Source organism: Misgurnus anguillicaudatus, chromosome 7 (assembly GCF_027580225.2).
Source record: "Misgurnus anguillicaudatus chromosome 7, ASM2758022v2, whole genome shotgun sequence".
Lineage (NCBI taxonomy): Eukaryota > Metazoa > Chordata > Actinopteri > Cypriniformes > Cobitidae > Misgurnus > Misgurnus anguillicaudatus.
In genome coordinates, this window is record NC_073343.2 from 10,351,658 (window position 1) to 10,370,472 (window position 18,815).

The window sequence follows — 18,815 nt, forward strand, 5'->3', positions numbered from 1 at the left end:
AAACGAGCAGACACTGATTAGCTACTTGCTATTTAAAATTAACAGCAAGACAACTAGCAGTGAATGTGATTTCACCGCTATAACACAACGACCCCCTTCTTTAGACTAGGAAGCATCTCCCTCTAACCCAGTGCTTCTCAATTATTTTCTGTCACGCCCCCCTAGGAAGAAGTAAACATTTCGCGCCCCCCAACTCTCCGCCGCGTAAATAGTATAATTTGTCTATAAATTGACACATCTGCAAAACATTGTATCCTTATTAACATTACAGAAAACACAAAAATAGAAATATCGATCAACTTACAACAAAGAATAACTTTATTAACATTGTTTTTTAGTCCGTAACAAAAAAGACTTAAATGCATCAATTTGCCTGAAAAAACAAAACAATCCTTAATTAAAGTATAATATTTTTTGACCATTTGATACTGAAAAATTAAATTAAATATAATCAATAAATGCTTATCAGCGTGATTGGGGTGTAATGTCTTTAAGTGACAGTGCAAAAAAAATAACTTCCTGAAAAAGTATTTTCCCCCGGGGTCTTGCGCGCCCCCCCTGGTGTCGCTTCGAGCCCCCCCTGGAGGTCCCATCCCACTATTTCAGAAGCACTGCTCTAACCCGTCGTTTAAAACAATTGATCATTCGCACGGAGCTTGATTGACAGGTGATCTGACCAATCATACTTCGCCATCCAAAGCAGTCAGGAGAGTTCGTAGATTAACATTGGAGGATTTGAACTTGAAAAGCCGAGTGTACTGACGCCTTTCCGCGGATAAAACAACATTTCTCCTTATGGTTATTCATGTTTATTTGATGCTATAAATTAACTAGAAGGAAGAGATGATTTGAAAGGTCAGACTTTGTGTAATATGTTGGCTTGAGACAGCGCAAGCACGAAGATAAAGCTAATCGTGCGTTTTAAAGCATGCAGCAATGATGCTAGTAGGGACGATTCTCTCAGACCAATCAATGATCTACAGTGTTTTCACGGCACAAATCTCAAAGTCTGTTATGACACAAGATATCGTCTCCAACTGAAATCTCTTTGCTTGGACTGTAGTGAATGCAAGGATGGTGGGCTTGCCAAGCGGGGGGAAAAAAACATGGGTTAAGTGCTGCAAGTCGACCTCCTCTAACTTCGCTAGCTACAGCCAGTCAAAAGATAGCATGGCAGATGCAGGAGACACCACGCGAGCTGCTCTTTACAAAAACAAAAAACAGCAAGCACCACCCGCCTTCACTTGAACTCAATCAGAACAGAGCACGCATGCAGCAGAATTGCATCTGTGCCAGGACCGGTCGTTTCTCTGAACTGAGATCTGTTTAAGTTTCACAACAACTTATTTCAGTTGCTTAAGTGTTATGAAAACAGCATTTAAACTTGACTTATTGGGGTATAGTCTCACAATCTTGTCTGACGTGGTGCAAAGTACTAACAGGAATGTTCATCTGACAGGAAGTTTCGTTTTATCAGGTATGTGTGTGTACCATATTTTTCCACTGTCAGCATGACTAACATGGCAGGGCATCTCCGGGTTTAAGGTTAGATATTATATTTCATAAAAGTCTAGTCTAAAAATGGCATAGCATTTTTTGTGCTTTAAAAAAAAAGTAAAAACCGAGAATCAAATCGAATCGTGACATTAGAATGGAAAATGTTATCGAATCGAGGATTTGGAGAATCCTGACACGCTTATTAAAAAAATTTGCAACTGACTATTCAAACCATGATTTAAACCCGAGTTTTGAGCATTGTAGAGTAGCGCTTGTTTGTCGTTTCTACGATCACAAATGCAGACATGATTTTATGTTTTAGTATCCTTACCTTACCAACCTGTTACGTTCTGCTTAAAGTTGATCGATCAGCTTGGTCATCTGCATTTTCTAGATAAGATTCAGGCTCGTATTGATAAGGAAATAAAAACTATAATATCTCATGTTGGGAGCTGATTTTCCAAATATGACAGGGAGCGCCAGATTTTCGCCACTCGCTTGAGGTATTCGGCCAATCACACCGCACTGGATAGCTGGCCAATCGGAGCACACCGCTCTCTTTAGAACAATGAGCTTTGTACAAAAGATGCGTTTCAGAAAGTTGGGGCAAAGAGAAACAACAATAATATACGGTATGTGAAAATAATGTGTTTTTGAACAATAAACCACGCAAACACATTGTATTGCACCAAATACACAAAATAACATTATTTTTAGCAATGAAATAGGGGCTCTTTAAGAATCTTTTATATTTTTATTACAAAATAAAAGTATATGCAGTATCTATGCCAAAATCTGACTGCAGAGTTTATGTTAGTTTCAAATGTGCATCACTATTTTCAGAGCTGGAGAGATGGAGAGAAATGATCCCCGACCAGTGTAACAGGAGAGTTCCCAGACCCGCCTCTGATGACCTTGTACAGACCAGACAAGAGAGAGATCAAGCCCAGGAGAGCTTACACGTCTGTTCTCATTTAGATTTATACAATTCACAGCCACTTTTATCCAGAGAGACTTGGAGTGCGTTCAAGTTATACATTTTTATATCAGTATGTCTGTTGTGACCTTTGCACTGCTGCTAAAGCAATGCTCTACCAATTGAACTATAGAAACAGCTGTTCACTTTTATTTTTTCCATGATACAGTAATATATTTAACCCAAAAAACAATAATTCTGTCATCACTTACTCTTTTCACAATCCTGTATGTTTATAGTTGGCTAATGAGAAGCACCTGGCAGAGCGCAGGAAGTGGATGGAGGAGAAATTGGTTCTGATTGGTCAAGCTAAAGAAGCTGAGGAAAGAAGGAACCAGGACATGAGACGATTTGCTGACGATCGGGAACGGCATGTCCGGCAGCAGACCGAAATGGTTAGTTGTATGTATGTGTGTGTGTTTCCAGAAGCTGTCAGGCCTGAACAATTAAAAAATATGTCATCAACAGCTGTGAGTGTGCTTCTACTTTAACAATTAATGACTGTGGATTGATGTGTTCATCAGGAGTCTCTGGCCGCACAACTTTCAGCTCGTGAGAAAGAGATGGAAAGTTGGAGAAAGGAGAGAGACGCGCTTGTCTCAGCTCTTGAGGTTCAGCTAAAGAAGCTCATCATGTCCAATGCTGAGAAAGATAAACAGATCCAGATCCTACAGTCCACTAACACCCCCCAGACACCAGAGGTCAGTAGAGTGCTGGGGACAGGAGAATTGAAATCAATGGAGGGTATGCACGTAACGTCACCTTCGGCAAAAGTGACTGCGGTTACGCCCACTGAGTGGCAAAATTTGTGTACAGTGTGAAATCAGCTAAAAGGCTGTTGTGCGACAGATTTAACAAAAGAAGAAGTAAATGGATCGTCCATGCCAAAGTCTACAGACCACAGGTGGGTTGACAAGTTGCTAGGGTCACTATCAAGTCCAACTAAATTTAAATTTTGCTGATCATTGTCAGCTATACTGACATTTTCGTGGCCGCAGCTACAACAGCCAACCATTTTGGCTAAACGACAGCATTAACATAGCATGAAAAATACGTCTAAAATGGGAAAAGTAGTTGTGTAATCGATGGTGCTAACAGATTCAACAAAAATTTGGAGCGGCCTTTTTGCAAACTTCAAAAAACACTCAAAGGAGAAGTAAATCAGTAGCAGTAGCCATATGTCAGGTATGTAAAGTTTGGGATAAAAGAATCCTATAAAAATACACCAATGAGACTCTTATTCTGTGTAATTGCAAAGTTTTGTCAGTGATTCTTCATTAAAAAACATCCATTATGATGAGCCTTGTGTTCTACAAAGGTAGGATGGTTTAATAGTGTTAGGCAAGACAAACATATATGTCAAGAAAAGAAATGTCTGGCCATATGCCAATGTCCACAGACTACTGGTTGTTAGGGTCACTGTTAAATTCAATTTAAGCTGATAATACTCAGTTTTACTGACGTTTTCACAGCAGCCGCTATGAAAATCAGCCATTTTGTTGAATGTTTTGCCACTCAACAGGGTGAGCTCCAGTGTGGTCAAGTGGAAAAGTGACGTCGTTGCATACCCTCTATACTTTTTTGGAAGTTGACGTGATGTGACGTTCTTTAAAATATTTTAAACTCTATTTTGCATTTAGTTTTTAGGACATCACATTATTTAAGAGATATCATTAAAATGTTGTACTTTTAATAGTTTGTTTGACACATACAGGGCTGTATCAACTAGGGAGAGCCACAGGGTGGAAAATCACAGTTTTTAAAAAAAAATTTACAGGAACTATATGTTTATACATTTATATACATTTTAACCAAAATTATTGATTTTGGATTTTAAAAGGTCCACAAAATTTTCAAAGCCCCCTGTGGTGAAAATCAAGTTTTTGTTGTTTATATGTCGGTTTGTTGCATGCTTTAAAACAGACCAGGTGGAAATTCATTATTCAGCATCATTTACTCCATATAATTGCAGTTTTCCAACGACGGTTCAAGCATGTAACCTATGCTATGTTTCCATCCAAAGTTCCGTAATAATTGAAATATCGCATTAAACATTTGAAAATAAAGCAGCGAGCTGTGAGCTGAAGAGGGCAAAGTCTTCACTTCTCTATAAACTGGCACTAAATAACAGTAAGAAAAGCGTATAACCACAGAATTTAACCGTTTTCGTGTATAATCACCTCAGAGCGTGAAGACGAAACACCATACACCTGGTATCTGCTTCTGGGTGTGAATTCATAGCTGGAAACATAGCTATAGTTAAATGAGTGGATGCTTTAACCTTTTAAGATAAGCGCTGGAAAAACGTTTACATACTGTATTTTCCAGAGTATAAGCTACATCATTAAAAAATGCGTGATTAAGACAAAATAACATACACTCACCTAAAGGATTATTAGGAACACCATACTAATACTGTGTTTGACCCTCTTTCCCCTTCAGAACTGCCTTAATTCTACGTGGCATTGATTAAACAAGGTGCTGAAAGCATTCTTTAGAAATGTTGGCCCATATTGATAGGATAGCTTCTTGCAGTTGATGGAGATTTGTGGGATGCACATCCAGGGCACAAAGCTCCCGTTCCACCACATCCCAAAGATGCTCTATTGGGTTGAGATCTGGTGACTGTTGGGGCCATTTTAGTACAGTGAACTCATTGTCATGTTCATGAAACCAATTTAAAAAATGATTTGAGCATTGTGACATGGTGCATTATCCTGCTGGACGTAGCCTCAGAGGATGGGTACATGGTGGTCATAAAGGGATAGACATGGTCAGAAACAATGCTCAGGTAGGTCGCGGCATTTAAACGACGTCCAATTGGCACTAAGGGGCCTAAAGTGTGCCAAGAAAACATCCCCCACACCATTACACCATTGCATTAATGAGAAAATTGAACAAGTGTTCCTAATAATCCTTTAGGTGAGTGTATATAAGTCGCAGTGGACCATTTCACAAAAAAAATCACAAAATCCAAGCCGAAGAACAGACATTTAATCTGGAAAGGCAAGTTATTCAACTAAACAATAGCACACAGAACAGCAGGCTGAATAGATACTTCAGAAGTTACCTGGAAGGTTCAATAGTCTAAATTAACCAAACAAGCCAAATAGCGTGAAGTTTGCAGACTCGTCATTCCGCATCACTGAATCCATTGAATTACATAAATACAGGAGCAGCATATAGCGGACTCTTGTGGCTGTAGACGGTAATGATGTCTCATAAATTTCCAAATTAATTCATACTGACTTACAACGCACACCTAGCACCAGCCAAGTTATGAAAAAAACGTGGCTTATAGTCCAAAAAATACAGTATGCTGTTTTGATGCCTAAAGATGAGCTTTAAATGATACAATTATCAACTACAGGGGAACTTAAATCTCGTACAGTAATGTATCAAAAACCTCCTTGTCCTTAACTTTTTGTATGTTGAGTAAGCATTGTTTTAATCCTTTCCCCAAAGGTCAATGAGGACAGCCAAGTAGAGGCACTACAAGCAGAGCTGGATGCAAAAGATGCAGAGATCCAGAAACTGAGAGAACCATCCAGGGTCAATGTCTTGGAGAGCAGACACTCATCCACGCAGGTTAGTCATACACCTTCTCTGATTCAACAAAGTCACTATACACCAAAAATAGGATCTTTGATTAAAACATTTTGAATATTTTTAAAGGCTTTTTTTACAGAACTCGCACTGCAAAGCGTGATCTTGTATGTTGAATGGTTCATTGCATGTCCATGGTTATATTTTATTTTGTACTTTCTATTTAGATAAGGTCAGAGTTTTCTCTGTATGCCAGTAGTTGAAATTGTTGAATAGAGCCTTTACTGTATATAGAGTTCTTTTATATAATTTACAGCTACAATGAATGCGGCTTCATCTTTTTTTACTTTGTAGGAACATAATTGGACTTTCTGAGAAAATGTCTTGCCATGCAATCTGATCTGAACTAAATGTATTCTTTGAAGCAGCTCTCTCAGTTTTATAATGTGTATCAGGCAACTTAATGCAATGTGTGTTGTTTATTTGCACAGCTGTTTATTAGATAGAGTTGCTTATTGGATATAACGTAAGAAGTCGTAATTGAATTTCGTGTGTGTGTTAGACAATGGAAGCAGAGTTCTCTGATGCAAAGCCTTTGAATAGCAGTACATTCAAATACACTGGCAGGACCAGAGGATCCGTCACCAGCCAGGTACCACAAAAATACAGCCTACTTTTTTATCACTGCACTATGTGAACTTATATGAATTAATATGGTTAAAATGAGCACCATGTTAGTGGCGGTCTGACCAGGCCCTTTGATTCCAGACAGATCTTAGTTGTTTAGTATGCAATGTCATTTGAACGGCCTGTTTTTGATATTATTATGGTCAAGATGATGTTAATGATAAATCTTCACATCATAGAGTTCATCTGGTAGCTGTCCGTTGGTGCTAGATTCATCAGAGATTTCCACGGATATGGGGAGACGATCTAGGTTTCCGCGGCCCGAGCTGGAAATTTCCTTCAGCCCACTACAACCGGATCGTTTTGCTCTCAAGCGGCAGGGAGAGGACTCAGCAGTCACTGTTAAAATTCCCCGAACCACACGCAAGAGGAAGAGCGGAGAGATGGAGAAGGTGAGAAATGAGTGATATCATGGGAGATGTTTCAGAAAATTGGGTCTCTTGTCTTAAAGCAATGTAATAAAACAAATGATTCTGTTATTTATTCATGTCATTCTAAACCTGTGATGTGACATTTACACCAGACACGGAAGAGGCGGCAAGCGTGAGTAATTTACATGTTAAGTCACTGCAAAGAAGCGAATAGGCGTCCTGCGGCGCGAAATAAGCGTTGCCGTGGGAAATCTGTACTTTGGCGTATATTCGCGCCATGTTAACCAATCAGGAGCTTGCTCTAGTAGTGACGTGATGACAGGGAGTGAACGGAGTCGCAGATGCCCCTCCCATGACACGAATTTCCACGTGAATGTCTCGAATGACTAGAATTTCACACGCAAATGAAGCGAGTAAACTCAAAATGTTCAAGCATCCAACTACGCGCAAATGGCACGGTTTTGCCGCCTCTACCGCGGCTGGTGTGAATGCAGAGTTAGGCTTCGGAATAAGAAATATTTGCCACTTTTTTCATAAGATTAAGCTGAATATAAGGACTCTCTCCAAGAGTGCTCAGTTCAACTCATGCTGTATTACAAGTCTTGCAAAGCTATTAAAGGCAGTGTAGCTGCTATTATTTTTAGTCATGTTGGTTAAAAGTTTCCGCACATCCTGACAGCAACCACTATGTTGAGTTTCAATGGGGTGGTTTGCCGGACAGGGATTAGCTTAAACCAGGACTAGGCCCTAGTTTAATTAGGAAATATATATTAGTTTTAACAAATATGCCTTCCTAAAAACATTACTTGGGTGCATTTTTAAGCAAAACAAAGGGCACTGACGTATTTTAAGATATGTTAACTTTTTCACTATAAAGTTTGCTCTTGTGCAGCAGGTGACACACATTATGCATCCCTGAATGCTAGACTGTCTCATTTCAGTCCTCTTCATGGACTTAGGAGGCTGCCACCTTTGAAGACTCGCCATCTCGTCATTAGAAGGTTGCAGTCTTTGAATGGGCTTTGTGCCCAGCTGCACTCCTTCCAGAACTTCAGCCAGCTCCTTGTTTCCTGTCTGCCATTGTTGGACAAGCTGATTAATCCAGGTGTGCCTGACCTCAGTAGTCACAACAACAATAATCAGACACACCTGGATTAATCAGTTTGTCCAGTGGTGGCAGGCGGGAGGCGGGGAGCTGGCTGAGGTTCGGGAGGTGGTGCAGCTGGGCATAAAGCCTATTGGGACACAGCTGTGGGCTTTCTTGTCTGTGCATGGTCATGTGTTTTGGATGAGGCGTGGCTTTGGATGGCGATTTGAATGGAGGGTGGAATCGTGATTTCAGTGCTAGTAGGCTAAAGTTTTCATAATCACACACACTGCCTTTAAAGAGAGAAAATAGGCTTCTTTTTCAGCTCCCCTAGAGTTAATATTTGATTTTACTGTTTTGGAATCCATTTAGCCGATCTCCGGTTCTGGCAGTACCATTTTTAGCATAGCTTAGCATTGAATCTGATTGGACCATTGGCATCACACTCAAAAATAACCTATTTAAAACTTGACTCTTCTGAAGTTACAAAGTTGCCCAAAAATAGTCCCCTTGGTTACTTTCAATAGCAGAGGAGTATTTTGATTCTTGATTATTGAGATGGAAGGAGAGTATAGTTCCTTGCCATACTGGACTAGAAAACCACAACTTTTAATTTTCTGTCGGTCTTAGAACACGATGTAACTACAGAAGAGTCAAGTTTTAAATAGGAAAAATATCAAAACTCTTTGGTTATTTTTGAGTGTGATGCTGATGGTCTAATCAGATTCAATGGATTATACTAAGCTATGCTGGGAGTGGAGGCGCCGGAGCCGGAGATCGGCTGAATGGATTCCAAAACAGTAAAAATCATAGGGGAGCTGGAAAATGAGCATATTTAAAAAAAAAGTGACATAATCGTTCCATCTAGTCGACATCTTCGCCCATATTCGAAATTGGTCGCGATTTCATATTTGTTGTGTGATGAAGACACCAAGAATTCAAATTGCTTTATGGCTTTGGAAAATGTGGAATACTGTATAATGCACAGGTCACATGAAACATCTTTCTGAAGCTTTTGGAGCTTTTATGCCGTTTTGGAACCTGTCAGCCCTATTTCTCATTTACTGTAATTATGTGGATGAGAATGAAAGAAGGAAGAGCATACAGTAAACTCTTGCAGACATTGGAATGACATGCCATTGAGTAAATAATTGACAGGCTTTTGGTGAACTTTTCATTTAAATTCTTTGAATACCAAGTAATGGTTCTTATTTTACACAAACTGAAAATGCTGCCTAAAATTGTACTGTGACCAAAATGACCTGTAATCGTTTTGTTTTTGCACAAGATCTTTTTATTTTTTGCTTCTGGCACCCCTTAAAATCACAGGAAATCGAGTGGAATGGTTGTTCAGGCTTCTCTCTCAAAGGTTTGCTCATCTCTGCCTGTTTTATTGTTTTTTATTTATACATTCAGCAGACCATCTGCTGCTGACCCAGTCTGCACAGCTAGCAGCTCTTTAATTTCCTTAATAAGTCATTAACAAGGCTCTAATTTTCCTCACTGTAACTTTACAATCAATGTTCATTGTGCATGTGCAGCAAAATGGCAGTCCCATTAAGCATATAGTTGCGTGTGAGAGAATGCATTTATATATGTGTGTGGTTAAGGACTGACTTCACCTCATACGCTTCTCCAGGCAATGTAAACCACAGACTGATGGGTAGGAGTTTTAAATGTTTATGGATTTAATAAAGAAAAAAATGATAGAAATTTAATTGATTTGTTCAGACAAATGGATCACGAATACTTAATAAATCTCCCATAAATGCTGATTAAAGTCCATAAACGTTTTATTACATGCACTTATAAAAGTCTCTGGTCAGGATAGGTCAAGTTATCTTCTCCAGAACTGAAGAAATGCTTTCCGCTCACAATATCGGCTCTCTTATTCTTGAAGAACCGTGTGCACTTTCGCTGGTTGCCCTTGGCAACAGAGTCACGCTTCCACATGATGTGCAGCTGCTAATTGTCGGAGAGTTTTGTAAATGAAATGAATGGCACAAACTATTTTTAATGGCTCTTCTGTTCACTTAAAGAGAAAGGGAGGCAGAAGCAGCGTGGTGAAAAAGAAACATTTCTCTGAGCACAAACCTCAGGTACCCACTTCTGTTTAATGCAACCACTGTCAGGACTCACAACCTAATGGACCAAAACCAGACGTTCACAGCTCAGATGCTCGGTGTCATGGATATTTCTCCAGTTCAATACAGCTGGAAAATATTTGTGAAAAATTTGTTTTCCACTTTATATTTTTAAAACCACATTAATGTAATTACCTAAATATATTAAAAGATATCTTACATCTTCCTGACATCCATAGACTTTTTTCAATATGTAAGTCAGAGAAAGATTGCAATCTAAAGGAATTGTTCACTCAAAAATGGGATCATTTTCTTATTTCAATGAAACACAAAAATCAACACTCCTGATTAAATTCCTCTTTTGTGTTCAGTGAAAAAGGAAATCATTCTGGCTGTCATAATCCCAGCAACCTCCATTTTTTAATAGCAAAAAATCATTTCTAATAGAGTTTTAGTGAGCGTTTTATTCGGGCCATTTGGTTAGAGCTCCTGGTGGTGGAAATATAGTTTATGAGTTACTATCCCTAAAGCCTTTGTTTTATCACTGATAATAACCTTACTTACTTTCTATCTATCTGACTGAGTAAATGGAGGGTAGCAGGTTTTTTTAGTATATAGAATATCACCTTATAATAGCTGTCATTGCCCTCTGCAGTTGTGTCTATATTAGGCAAAGGACAAAGGCTTTAGGAGATAAGATCTCTAGTCCTCTACATAACTCTACATCTCATTGTCTTTCACTCATAATTCATCGGTCACTCACAAAATCCTCAAGTCACATCTAAATGGGCAAAATTATTGTAATTCTCTGACACTCTTGACTTCTCTAAATTATTGTAATTAAAATTTTACATTTCGTGGCAGGCAAACGCTGGCATAGTGGATTTACAAAGCGAGCCAACGCGCTTGTTTTCTCACACGTTTGCCGTGATTGGATTGAATAGTGAGAGATTTGGCAGGTTTAGGGCATTAGTATGCTTTTAATGTGAGCTCCCAAGTTATTGTTTGAAACAGCACTTCACCTTCCAGAAAGGAAACAGCAGGTGACAGGTGTGACAGACAAAGCTCCGCCCTGTCCTTCGTGTTTTGGCCGGCAAGGGTTACGAGCGTGGCATTGCCTGTCATATGCGATATCACAGTTGAGGGCTCGTTGTAAAGAGAGCAATGGTGACAGGAAGGGAGTGATGAGCAAGACAGGATGGAGGGACAATGAAAACTGATGAGTCACTAGAGAGAGACTATGGAGGCTTTCAGTCAAGAGAATAAAATCTTTTCAGCAGTTTTGATTATTTATCATGTATTATTTCTTCATGCTTTTGTATGTAGAGAGTGAGAGCGATGTTGCAGATGCTCTATTGTCTTACTTAAGATGCATTAATGCATCTTTAGTGCACAGGCTTGTTGCTTCATTAATGCTCTTATGCTGTCGAGTATTTAACCGACGCTCTTTCCATCTGACCTGTTTAGCAGATTGTGTTCTGCTGATGAAGATCAGAGATTTGGTTAAAAATAGAGATTGTGTTACATTTGTATAATTGCCTGCAGATCGTTTCAGTTTTTAACCAATGCATTCTGGGTAATCTTTTTCCTCCAGCTGTGGTCATCACCATCCATCAATCACATCTTATCTGACCAATCATGGGCAAGGTTTCGGGTTTAACTAAGGGCTATTGCACACACCTGTGCACATTCATTTTAATGAGTTACAGCGTTCACGCACCTGTTGCTTCATTCGTGCCATAGATGCTGAATGTGTTAAAATTCAAATTAAACAATAGACTTATGCTGAACCAAAATCTGTTTACACTTTCACTATCACAGGATGGATTAGAAAATGAGAACGTCAGGAATACAAGGACCAGAAACACTCCTTGCCTAACACCTCATAAGGAGGAGGTGAGCATTTTCATTTTGATATTGAAATATTATGTAGATGTATTTAAAAATGTAGTAATCTCACAGTGGTGGATGTGCCAAGACACCTGTTCGAAATCATAATCAAAAAATCTGATGGAAATGTGAAGGAGTAGTAGAAAAGTTGAGAAAAAAGTGGGTCACTACAGCAGAAACAATCCTGAATGGCCGTGATTGGAAGAGTTGCGAATCCTGATGGTGACAGCACTGTAATTACTGTGAGTGATGATCTCTCTTCTCTTTCCTCAGCCTGCAAATTCCCAGGAATCAAACTCGGGCCACAAAGGGAAAAAAGATAAAACTCTTCAAAAGATTGGAGATTTTCTTCAAGGCTCTCCCACTTTTCTGGGTAGTAAAGGTCAGACCCAAGGAGACCTTTCTTACTGACTGTTTTTGTGGCAGACTTTTCATTTCTAGACTTTGACATCCTAGTCATTTCCCACTTATGTTCTGTGTTTCTGTGTGTCTAGCAAAGAGGATCATGGGATTGATGAGTGGAAAGTCCCCTGATGGTGGAGGAGCCTCTTTGAAACTCAAAGACAAACGTATCAAACGAAAACACGACAGACCTGACATCTCTTCGCCAATGGACATACCAGCCCATCAGGTACCTATATGGTAGACATGTTTGATTTTGCCTACTACTGTCAGCATCTCCTGAATTCATTTGGAGTTCCTACATGAAAAGTCCACTTCAAGTCTGATGAGAATCATATTATTTTCTTAAATCTTAAACATGCTTACTGTACACTACAAAATCATGGCGCGTCACACACTACAGGCTATTATTAAGATTATCGTGTCAGAGCGAGCGAGTCACCTTAGCAGATGTAAATGAATGGAGATTGTGACACATTTATTATTTTTATTGTTAACATTCACTAGCTAGTACACTAGCAGCTCTCTACACTCACCTGGTGTGTTTAAAATCAATGCTATTTCACCTCATCTGTTATTTTCGAGGCAACGATCATGATACGTTTTCACGGATGCATTATTCAGCCAGTTATGTTTCCACACTTCCACAAGAAGTTTTGCAGTTGCTATTTTGAAAGGTCTGTCATATACCTTCCTCTCTCATTGGCTATTGTAAAAGTATGATGTAATCATTACGACTTAAAATCCTATATATTAAGCATTTGTAATTTGCTTCTGACAATATCAGGATGTTTAAATAAAACACCACCGTTTTTCAATATTTTACTATGTTCTTCCCTCATCTTAGACGAATTAATACATACCTCTCTTTTCTAAATGCGTGCACTTAATCGTACTACAGCGCCTCCATTTAGCTTAGCATCATTCATTCGTTAGTATCCAAACAGGGATGAAATTAGAATCCGCCAGACACTTCCATGTTTTCCCTTTTTAAAGACTGTTACATGAGTATGTACACGAGTGAGTATGGTGGCATAAAATAAAACATGGCAATTTTCTAAGCTATAAAAAATTAGAACTATATTGTAAGGCGAAAGAGCACTTAAGGGGGATCGTGCGCAGGACAAGAAGCGTTGCATCACGTCTAGGACAACTCGTAGGTATCGTACACCGAAAGTGCACATTAACTAGTGCGAGCTTAGTCTACTTCAAAATGCAAAATATACGTAAGCAGCCAATGTTAATCACTAACGATTTGGGACAAATATGATGTTATGGAATGTTAAACTATGTGAGTGGCACAACATGGATTTGAGCAGTGTCCTGAGTCACAGCGGACAGACGCTGCCGGTGTGCGTACATTTATAGAAAATAATGTGATCTGTTTTTACATTCAAGGCGCAGCGCTTTTAGTCCGGTTTATGACCCCCTTTAGTTTACAGCACTTCGACCTCGGGCGCAGTAACACCATTAGAGTTGTAGAAGATAGTATCGTGTATCATTGATCGTCAGACATATCGCAAATAGCAGGCTTTCAAGATAATAGTTGGTGATGATTATTATTATCACCATAGTTTCACATTAAAGGACAAGTTCGGTATTTTACACTTAAAGCCCTGTTTTCAAATTGTTTATGATGAAATAGAACGGTTTTGACTGAAATTTCGACATATGATGCTGGCCGAGAATTTTCCGTGTTTGTTTCTCACCTCATACCTCTACAATGGGTTTAATGGTGCACTGGAACAATCCTTCCTAAAATGCATTAAACTTTCGTTTACAAAGACGTGAAACTCACCGAGTGGTCAGGAGTGTTCACTGATATGCTCACAAAAAAATCCTGCAAAAGATGCTTTCCAACAGGTGTTTTAGCATTCGTTGTTAACTTGTGGACCTATTTTTTCAAACGCCTCACACCGGTACATTCTTCCGCTTAGAGCTTGAATAATAGACACTCCAGCCCAGGTGGTGGCGCTAATCCGCCTTTACCAATTGCAAGAATAGAAACAAAGTTCCCGGCGCCGAGTAATACCGTACCTCACAGCACAACTAATACAAGTCAATGGAGTTGGCAAAAACTACGATAAAACCTGTTGGAATGCGTATTTTGCAGCGATTTTTGTGTGAGCATACCGGTGAACGCCCTTGGCCACTCGGTGAGTTTCACGTCTTTGTGGACGAGGGTTTGGTGCATTTTGGGAAGGATTGTTCCAGTGCACCATTGAACCCATTGTGGAGGTGGGAGGTGAAACACAAACACCCCAAACTTCTCGGGGCAGCCGCATATGTCGAAATTTCAGTCAAAACCGTTCTATTTCATCATAAACAATCTGAAAACAGGGCTTTAAGTGTAAAATACCGAACTTGTCCTTTAACATGCGCATTGCGTGCTTTTTCTCGCATGAGAAGGTTTGTGGGCTTCACTTTGCGCAAGAGAGTTTGTAGAGACGCGCGATCAGCGAAGGACCAAAGCGCGAGTAGAACCCAACCTAACGTTTGCTCGGACCTGAATGTGCGCGGCATGGACTCTATCTAGCACCAGTGGCCGGTTGCATAAAACTTTAAGACTAGTCTTTAAAGTTAGTCATGAATTTTTTCAAGACTGATCATAACTGTTTTAAGTATGTTACATAGAAAGGTAGATTGGTCTAATTTAAAATACAAATAATAAGACTGATTAGCTCTAACTAATTGCTAGTTAGTAAGAATCATTCTTAAGACGCAGTCTTACTGTCACGGCTATGTTTATGCAACCGGCCACTGAACTTGTAATGCGCATGATTCAGACTCTTCCTTGCACATGAGCTTGTAATTCACACGGCATTGACATTTCCTTGCACTGGAGGGGTTGGCACGCAGGGGTTTAAAACCAGCGAGTGTGTTGTCCCCGCTCTCTGGCACGCAAGAAATTTCAAAGTGCCTGTGCTTTAATGACATGCTCGGAATAATGGCATCAGTTTTTAAGAAGGTTGCGGTCGTGACAGTGTTGCCCTTGCTTCATTTTCGTCCACCAATCAAATGACTTGTCATAAATTAGTAAAAAATGAACACATAAATAAAATAATAAACTACTGCCCTGCCCCCCGATACTATCATGTATCGGCGATCTCACAGGCTGAAGATAGCACGATCTCAAAATGGGGCATATCACCCAACACTAAACACCATTACTTCTGACTTTGGAAATTTGAACGAGAGGGGGAGTTGATGATGTGGTGTTTTCCTTTTAAGGGATAGTTCACTTTAAAATGAAAATTCTGTCATAATTTACTCATCCTCATGTTGTTCTAAACCTGTATGATTTTTTTTCTGATGAACACAAAGATATTTTGAGAAATGATGGTAAATACACAGCAGTAAGTGACCATAGACTTCCATAGTAGGAAAAAAATATTTTGGAAGTATTGTGATAAATAACTAAGAAAATATTTTGATAAATGATGGTAAGCACACAGTTGACGGTACCCATTAAATTCCATTTTATTTTTATATCATATATGTTTAGAACAACATGTGGATGAGTAAATTATGACAGAATTTTCATTTTAAAGTGAACTATCCCTTTAAGGTTTGATCTGTAAACGTCACACATTACATGATGATCTGAGCTAAACATCATAACAGATAGAGGGCCAGGACCTCATTTTCTCTCTGATTCTTGGTAGAAGAAATCTGTGTGAAATTCAGGCTGATAATCCTTTAGTACCGTGAGCCTGGTACTACAGTCAAAAATGATATTGTTTTTTTTCTGCAAGCTATGTAAGCAGTGTGCAAGCTGTTTACATTTCTTTCAGAATCAATAGATTTTAACATTTAACATTTTTGCATTGTCATCTATATCTTGTGACAGTTGACGTATAACCTTTTCTTGTAGATCATTGGCCGAAATCCAGAGGGGAAAGAGAGTGAAAACCTTATCAAAAAACGTCTTCGTACTAGAACCGGTAAATGACCTCACATGAAGAAGCACAGTAACAAAACGGAAATGTTTTACCTCCCTGTATTTTGTCTTTTTAAAATCTTTTTTTTTATTTTTTGGGATTTTTAATCAAATGTTTTTTGCACTTTTTAAATATACAGTATCAATTGATTATACGTTAAATTCTATTATTTGTGTATCAAATATGGCACGTAATATATTATGCTTAAACCATAATGAACACTATTTTAACAAGCTTTTTATGGCACAGTTGAATGTTAGTAATTTTTATGTATTAAAGTAACAGTAGTTAAAGTAAAGTTTTGCTGCTAGACGGACGATCAGAAATCACTACTGCACATTTCTGAAACAGTTTATTTTTGCTGTAAATTTAATACACGGTTTAATAGTTTACATGTGGTTATGCTGCCCTGCAAATAAATGCTAATCACCGTTTCTTCTTAACCACTTTCTACTTTCTAATATATGACACACACACACACCAATTTATACCACAGAGTGAAAGTTTGTTGGTTTTTTGTGTGTTTTTTTTAATGTGAAGTTTTTTTGTATACATCACCCTGTCACAAATTAATGTGTTACTCACGACGTGTGTAAAAACTATTTTCCTATCAGTAAAACTGTACCAGTTGCTTAATAATAACCAATTGGCTATTCATTTGATTTACTTAACAATGGGTAATAAATTTTTCTGTCACATCCAACAAATTCGGTGCTCTTATCTAAGATAGCTTTGGAGAAAAGAAAGGAAAAGTATGAGCTAGAAGCAGGTCTACTCTTTGTTGAATGGGGTGCCTGTTTGCGATGATGATTCATGGTGTCAAAAATGTGGGAGAATGTGGTGAAGACAAAATGGAGGAGTGAAAACTGGCTGTGTGAGGAGGCGGCGAAGTTAAAAGCATGCGTGTTTACAGGTCCAGTTGTGCGTGTGCAGATCTTTGTTGCTGAATTTTTCACACGTCATAATTGCAATCATTAGAGATGAGATCTGGAAAAAGAAAAACTGAAATCACTGTTTTGTTTGCATGTCTTTAACCTCCTGTGTACTTCCGGATGGTTTACTCCATGTGTACAGTGCCCATTTGGACGTTTACGTGCTTTCCAGTTAATATAGGCATTGCGAACCGTATTTGGATTGTTTGTGTTACATTGCACAGGGCGTGCTCATCTGTCTTTGGGCACGAGGTGACTCACTGTAATTTGATCGCGTCACTTAATTGACGCGCTGACACAAAAGTCCAGCCTTTTTATATTTTGTTCCCGTTTCTTTTATCTCTGTCCGTCTATGCACAGAAAGAGGGTAGGCCTGCGAGCATCAGCCTCATCCAAGGGCATCCATGCCTGGTAAACAATTCGGTAATAATAATCTTCTGCACCTATAATTTAGCACAGAAAATTACCACATCATTTGAAATGATAAACAGGCAGATTGCAGCTCTATCTTACCCAGCTCTGTCGCCTGTGGAAAGAATTCAGAGCCTGTGGGGATGTTTGTAATTGCTCGTCCTCATCAGGAGATGGGCTTTAAATAGGTTTGTGACAAAGTACTGAGAGCATTGAAAGGAATTTGTACATGAACGTTTTCACTTCGTGTATCTGATCGCTTTAATCCAAGCAATTCGTTTAGGCTGTGAGATAATGAGTGCTCTGCACTGCAGTTACACGCACCATCTTGTCTTGTTTGTACCAGGTTGAGAATGTTATTAGTGCTCATACAGTTCGGTGACTAAAGTTAATTTGTATAAATTAAATGTTCATCCAAAAATAAAAATAGTGCTGTAACGTGCAAATGCATGTTTTCTCAATGAATGAATTTTAATGAATTACGGTGAAATCCCAGCACATTCAAATACCAGGGGGCGATCTCATGCAGAAACTCCCTTTGTGTCATAGAAGTAGCAGCATTACAAACGCTATTCCAGGAAATGTCTACAGGGATATTTATATCGCTGTTCTTCAAATTGTTTCAGGTATTTAATGATAATAAAGAATATTTTGAATGAATTTTATTAAACTTTTTGCGTTTTTAAATGCACGTTATAAACGACTCCGACTCATAATGATTTTAGATTTCCTACTGACCAAATGCCGTAGTTCATGCACAAGCTGCGCATGAAACAAAGAATCGCAGCCTTGCGATTCAGAATCGATTTCAGACAGGCATTTTTAATGGGACACATGATTAAATCGTTACATCCCTAACAACAAATATATTGCACATTTATTTTTAAGTGTATATGTGACCCTGCCTAAAGGCTAAAGGAGGTTGCACACTGGACGCACAGTTCAGTGCCGCGCCGTTCTAAAAAAAATTTAACACATTGTTTTCTGAGTT

General features: G+C 38.9%; 1 protein-coding gene across 4 annotated transcripts in view; it reads left to right on the forward strand.

Moving 5' to 3' along the window:
* The window catches only part of LOC129417104 (kinesin-like protein KIF20B), a 39,257-nt gene extending 22,333 nt beyond the window's left edge, over nucleotides 1-16,924 (forward strand). For 3 of the 4 annotated variants that reach the window (XM_073869403.1, XM_073869404.1, XM_073869405.1), the window contains exons 25-35: nucleotides 2,341-2,459; nucleotides 2,713-2,868; nucleotides 2,998-3,174; nucleotides 5,939-6,061; nucleotides 6,582-6,671; nucleotides 6,886-7,098; nucleotides 10,204-10,263; nucleotides 12,070-12,144; nucleotides 12,412-12,520; nucleotides 12,633-12,769; nucleotides 16,415-16,924. In XM_073869403.1, the coding sequence (XP_073725504.1) occupies nucleotides 2,341-2,459; nucleotides 2,713-2,868; nucleotides 2,998-3,174; nucleotides 5,939-6,061; nucleotides 6,582-6,671; nucleotides 6,886-7,098; nucleotides 10,204-10,263; nucleotides 12,070-12,144; nucleotides 12,412-12,520; nucleotides 12,633-12,769; nucleotides 16,415-16,492 (1,337 nt within the window). In that variant the 3' untranslated portion in view covers nucleotides 16,493-16,924. The remainder of the gene's footprint in view (nucleotides 1-2,340; nucleotides 2,460-2,712; nucleotides 2,869-2,997; nucleotides 3,175-5,938; nucleotides 6,062-6,581; nucleotides 6,672-6,885; nucleotides 7,099-10,203; nucleotides 10,264-12,069; nucleotides 12,145-12,411; nucleotides 12,521-12,632; nucleotides 12,770-16,414) is intronic. The other variant, XM_073869406.1, reaches the window with a different exon arrangement.
* Nucleotides 16,925-18,815: the final 1,891 nt, after the last annotated feature.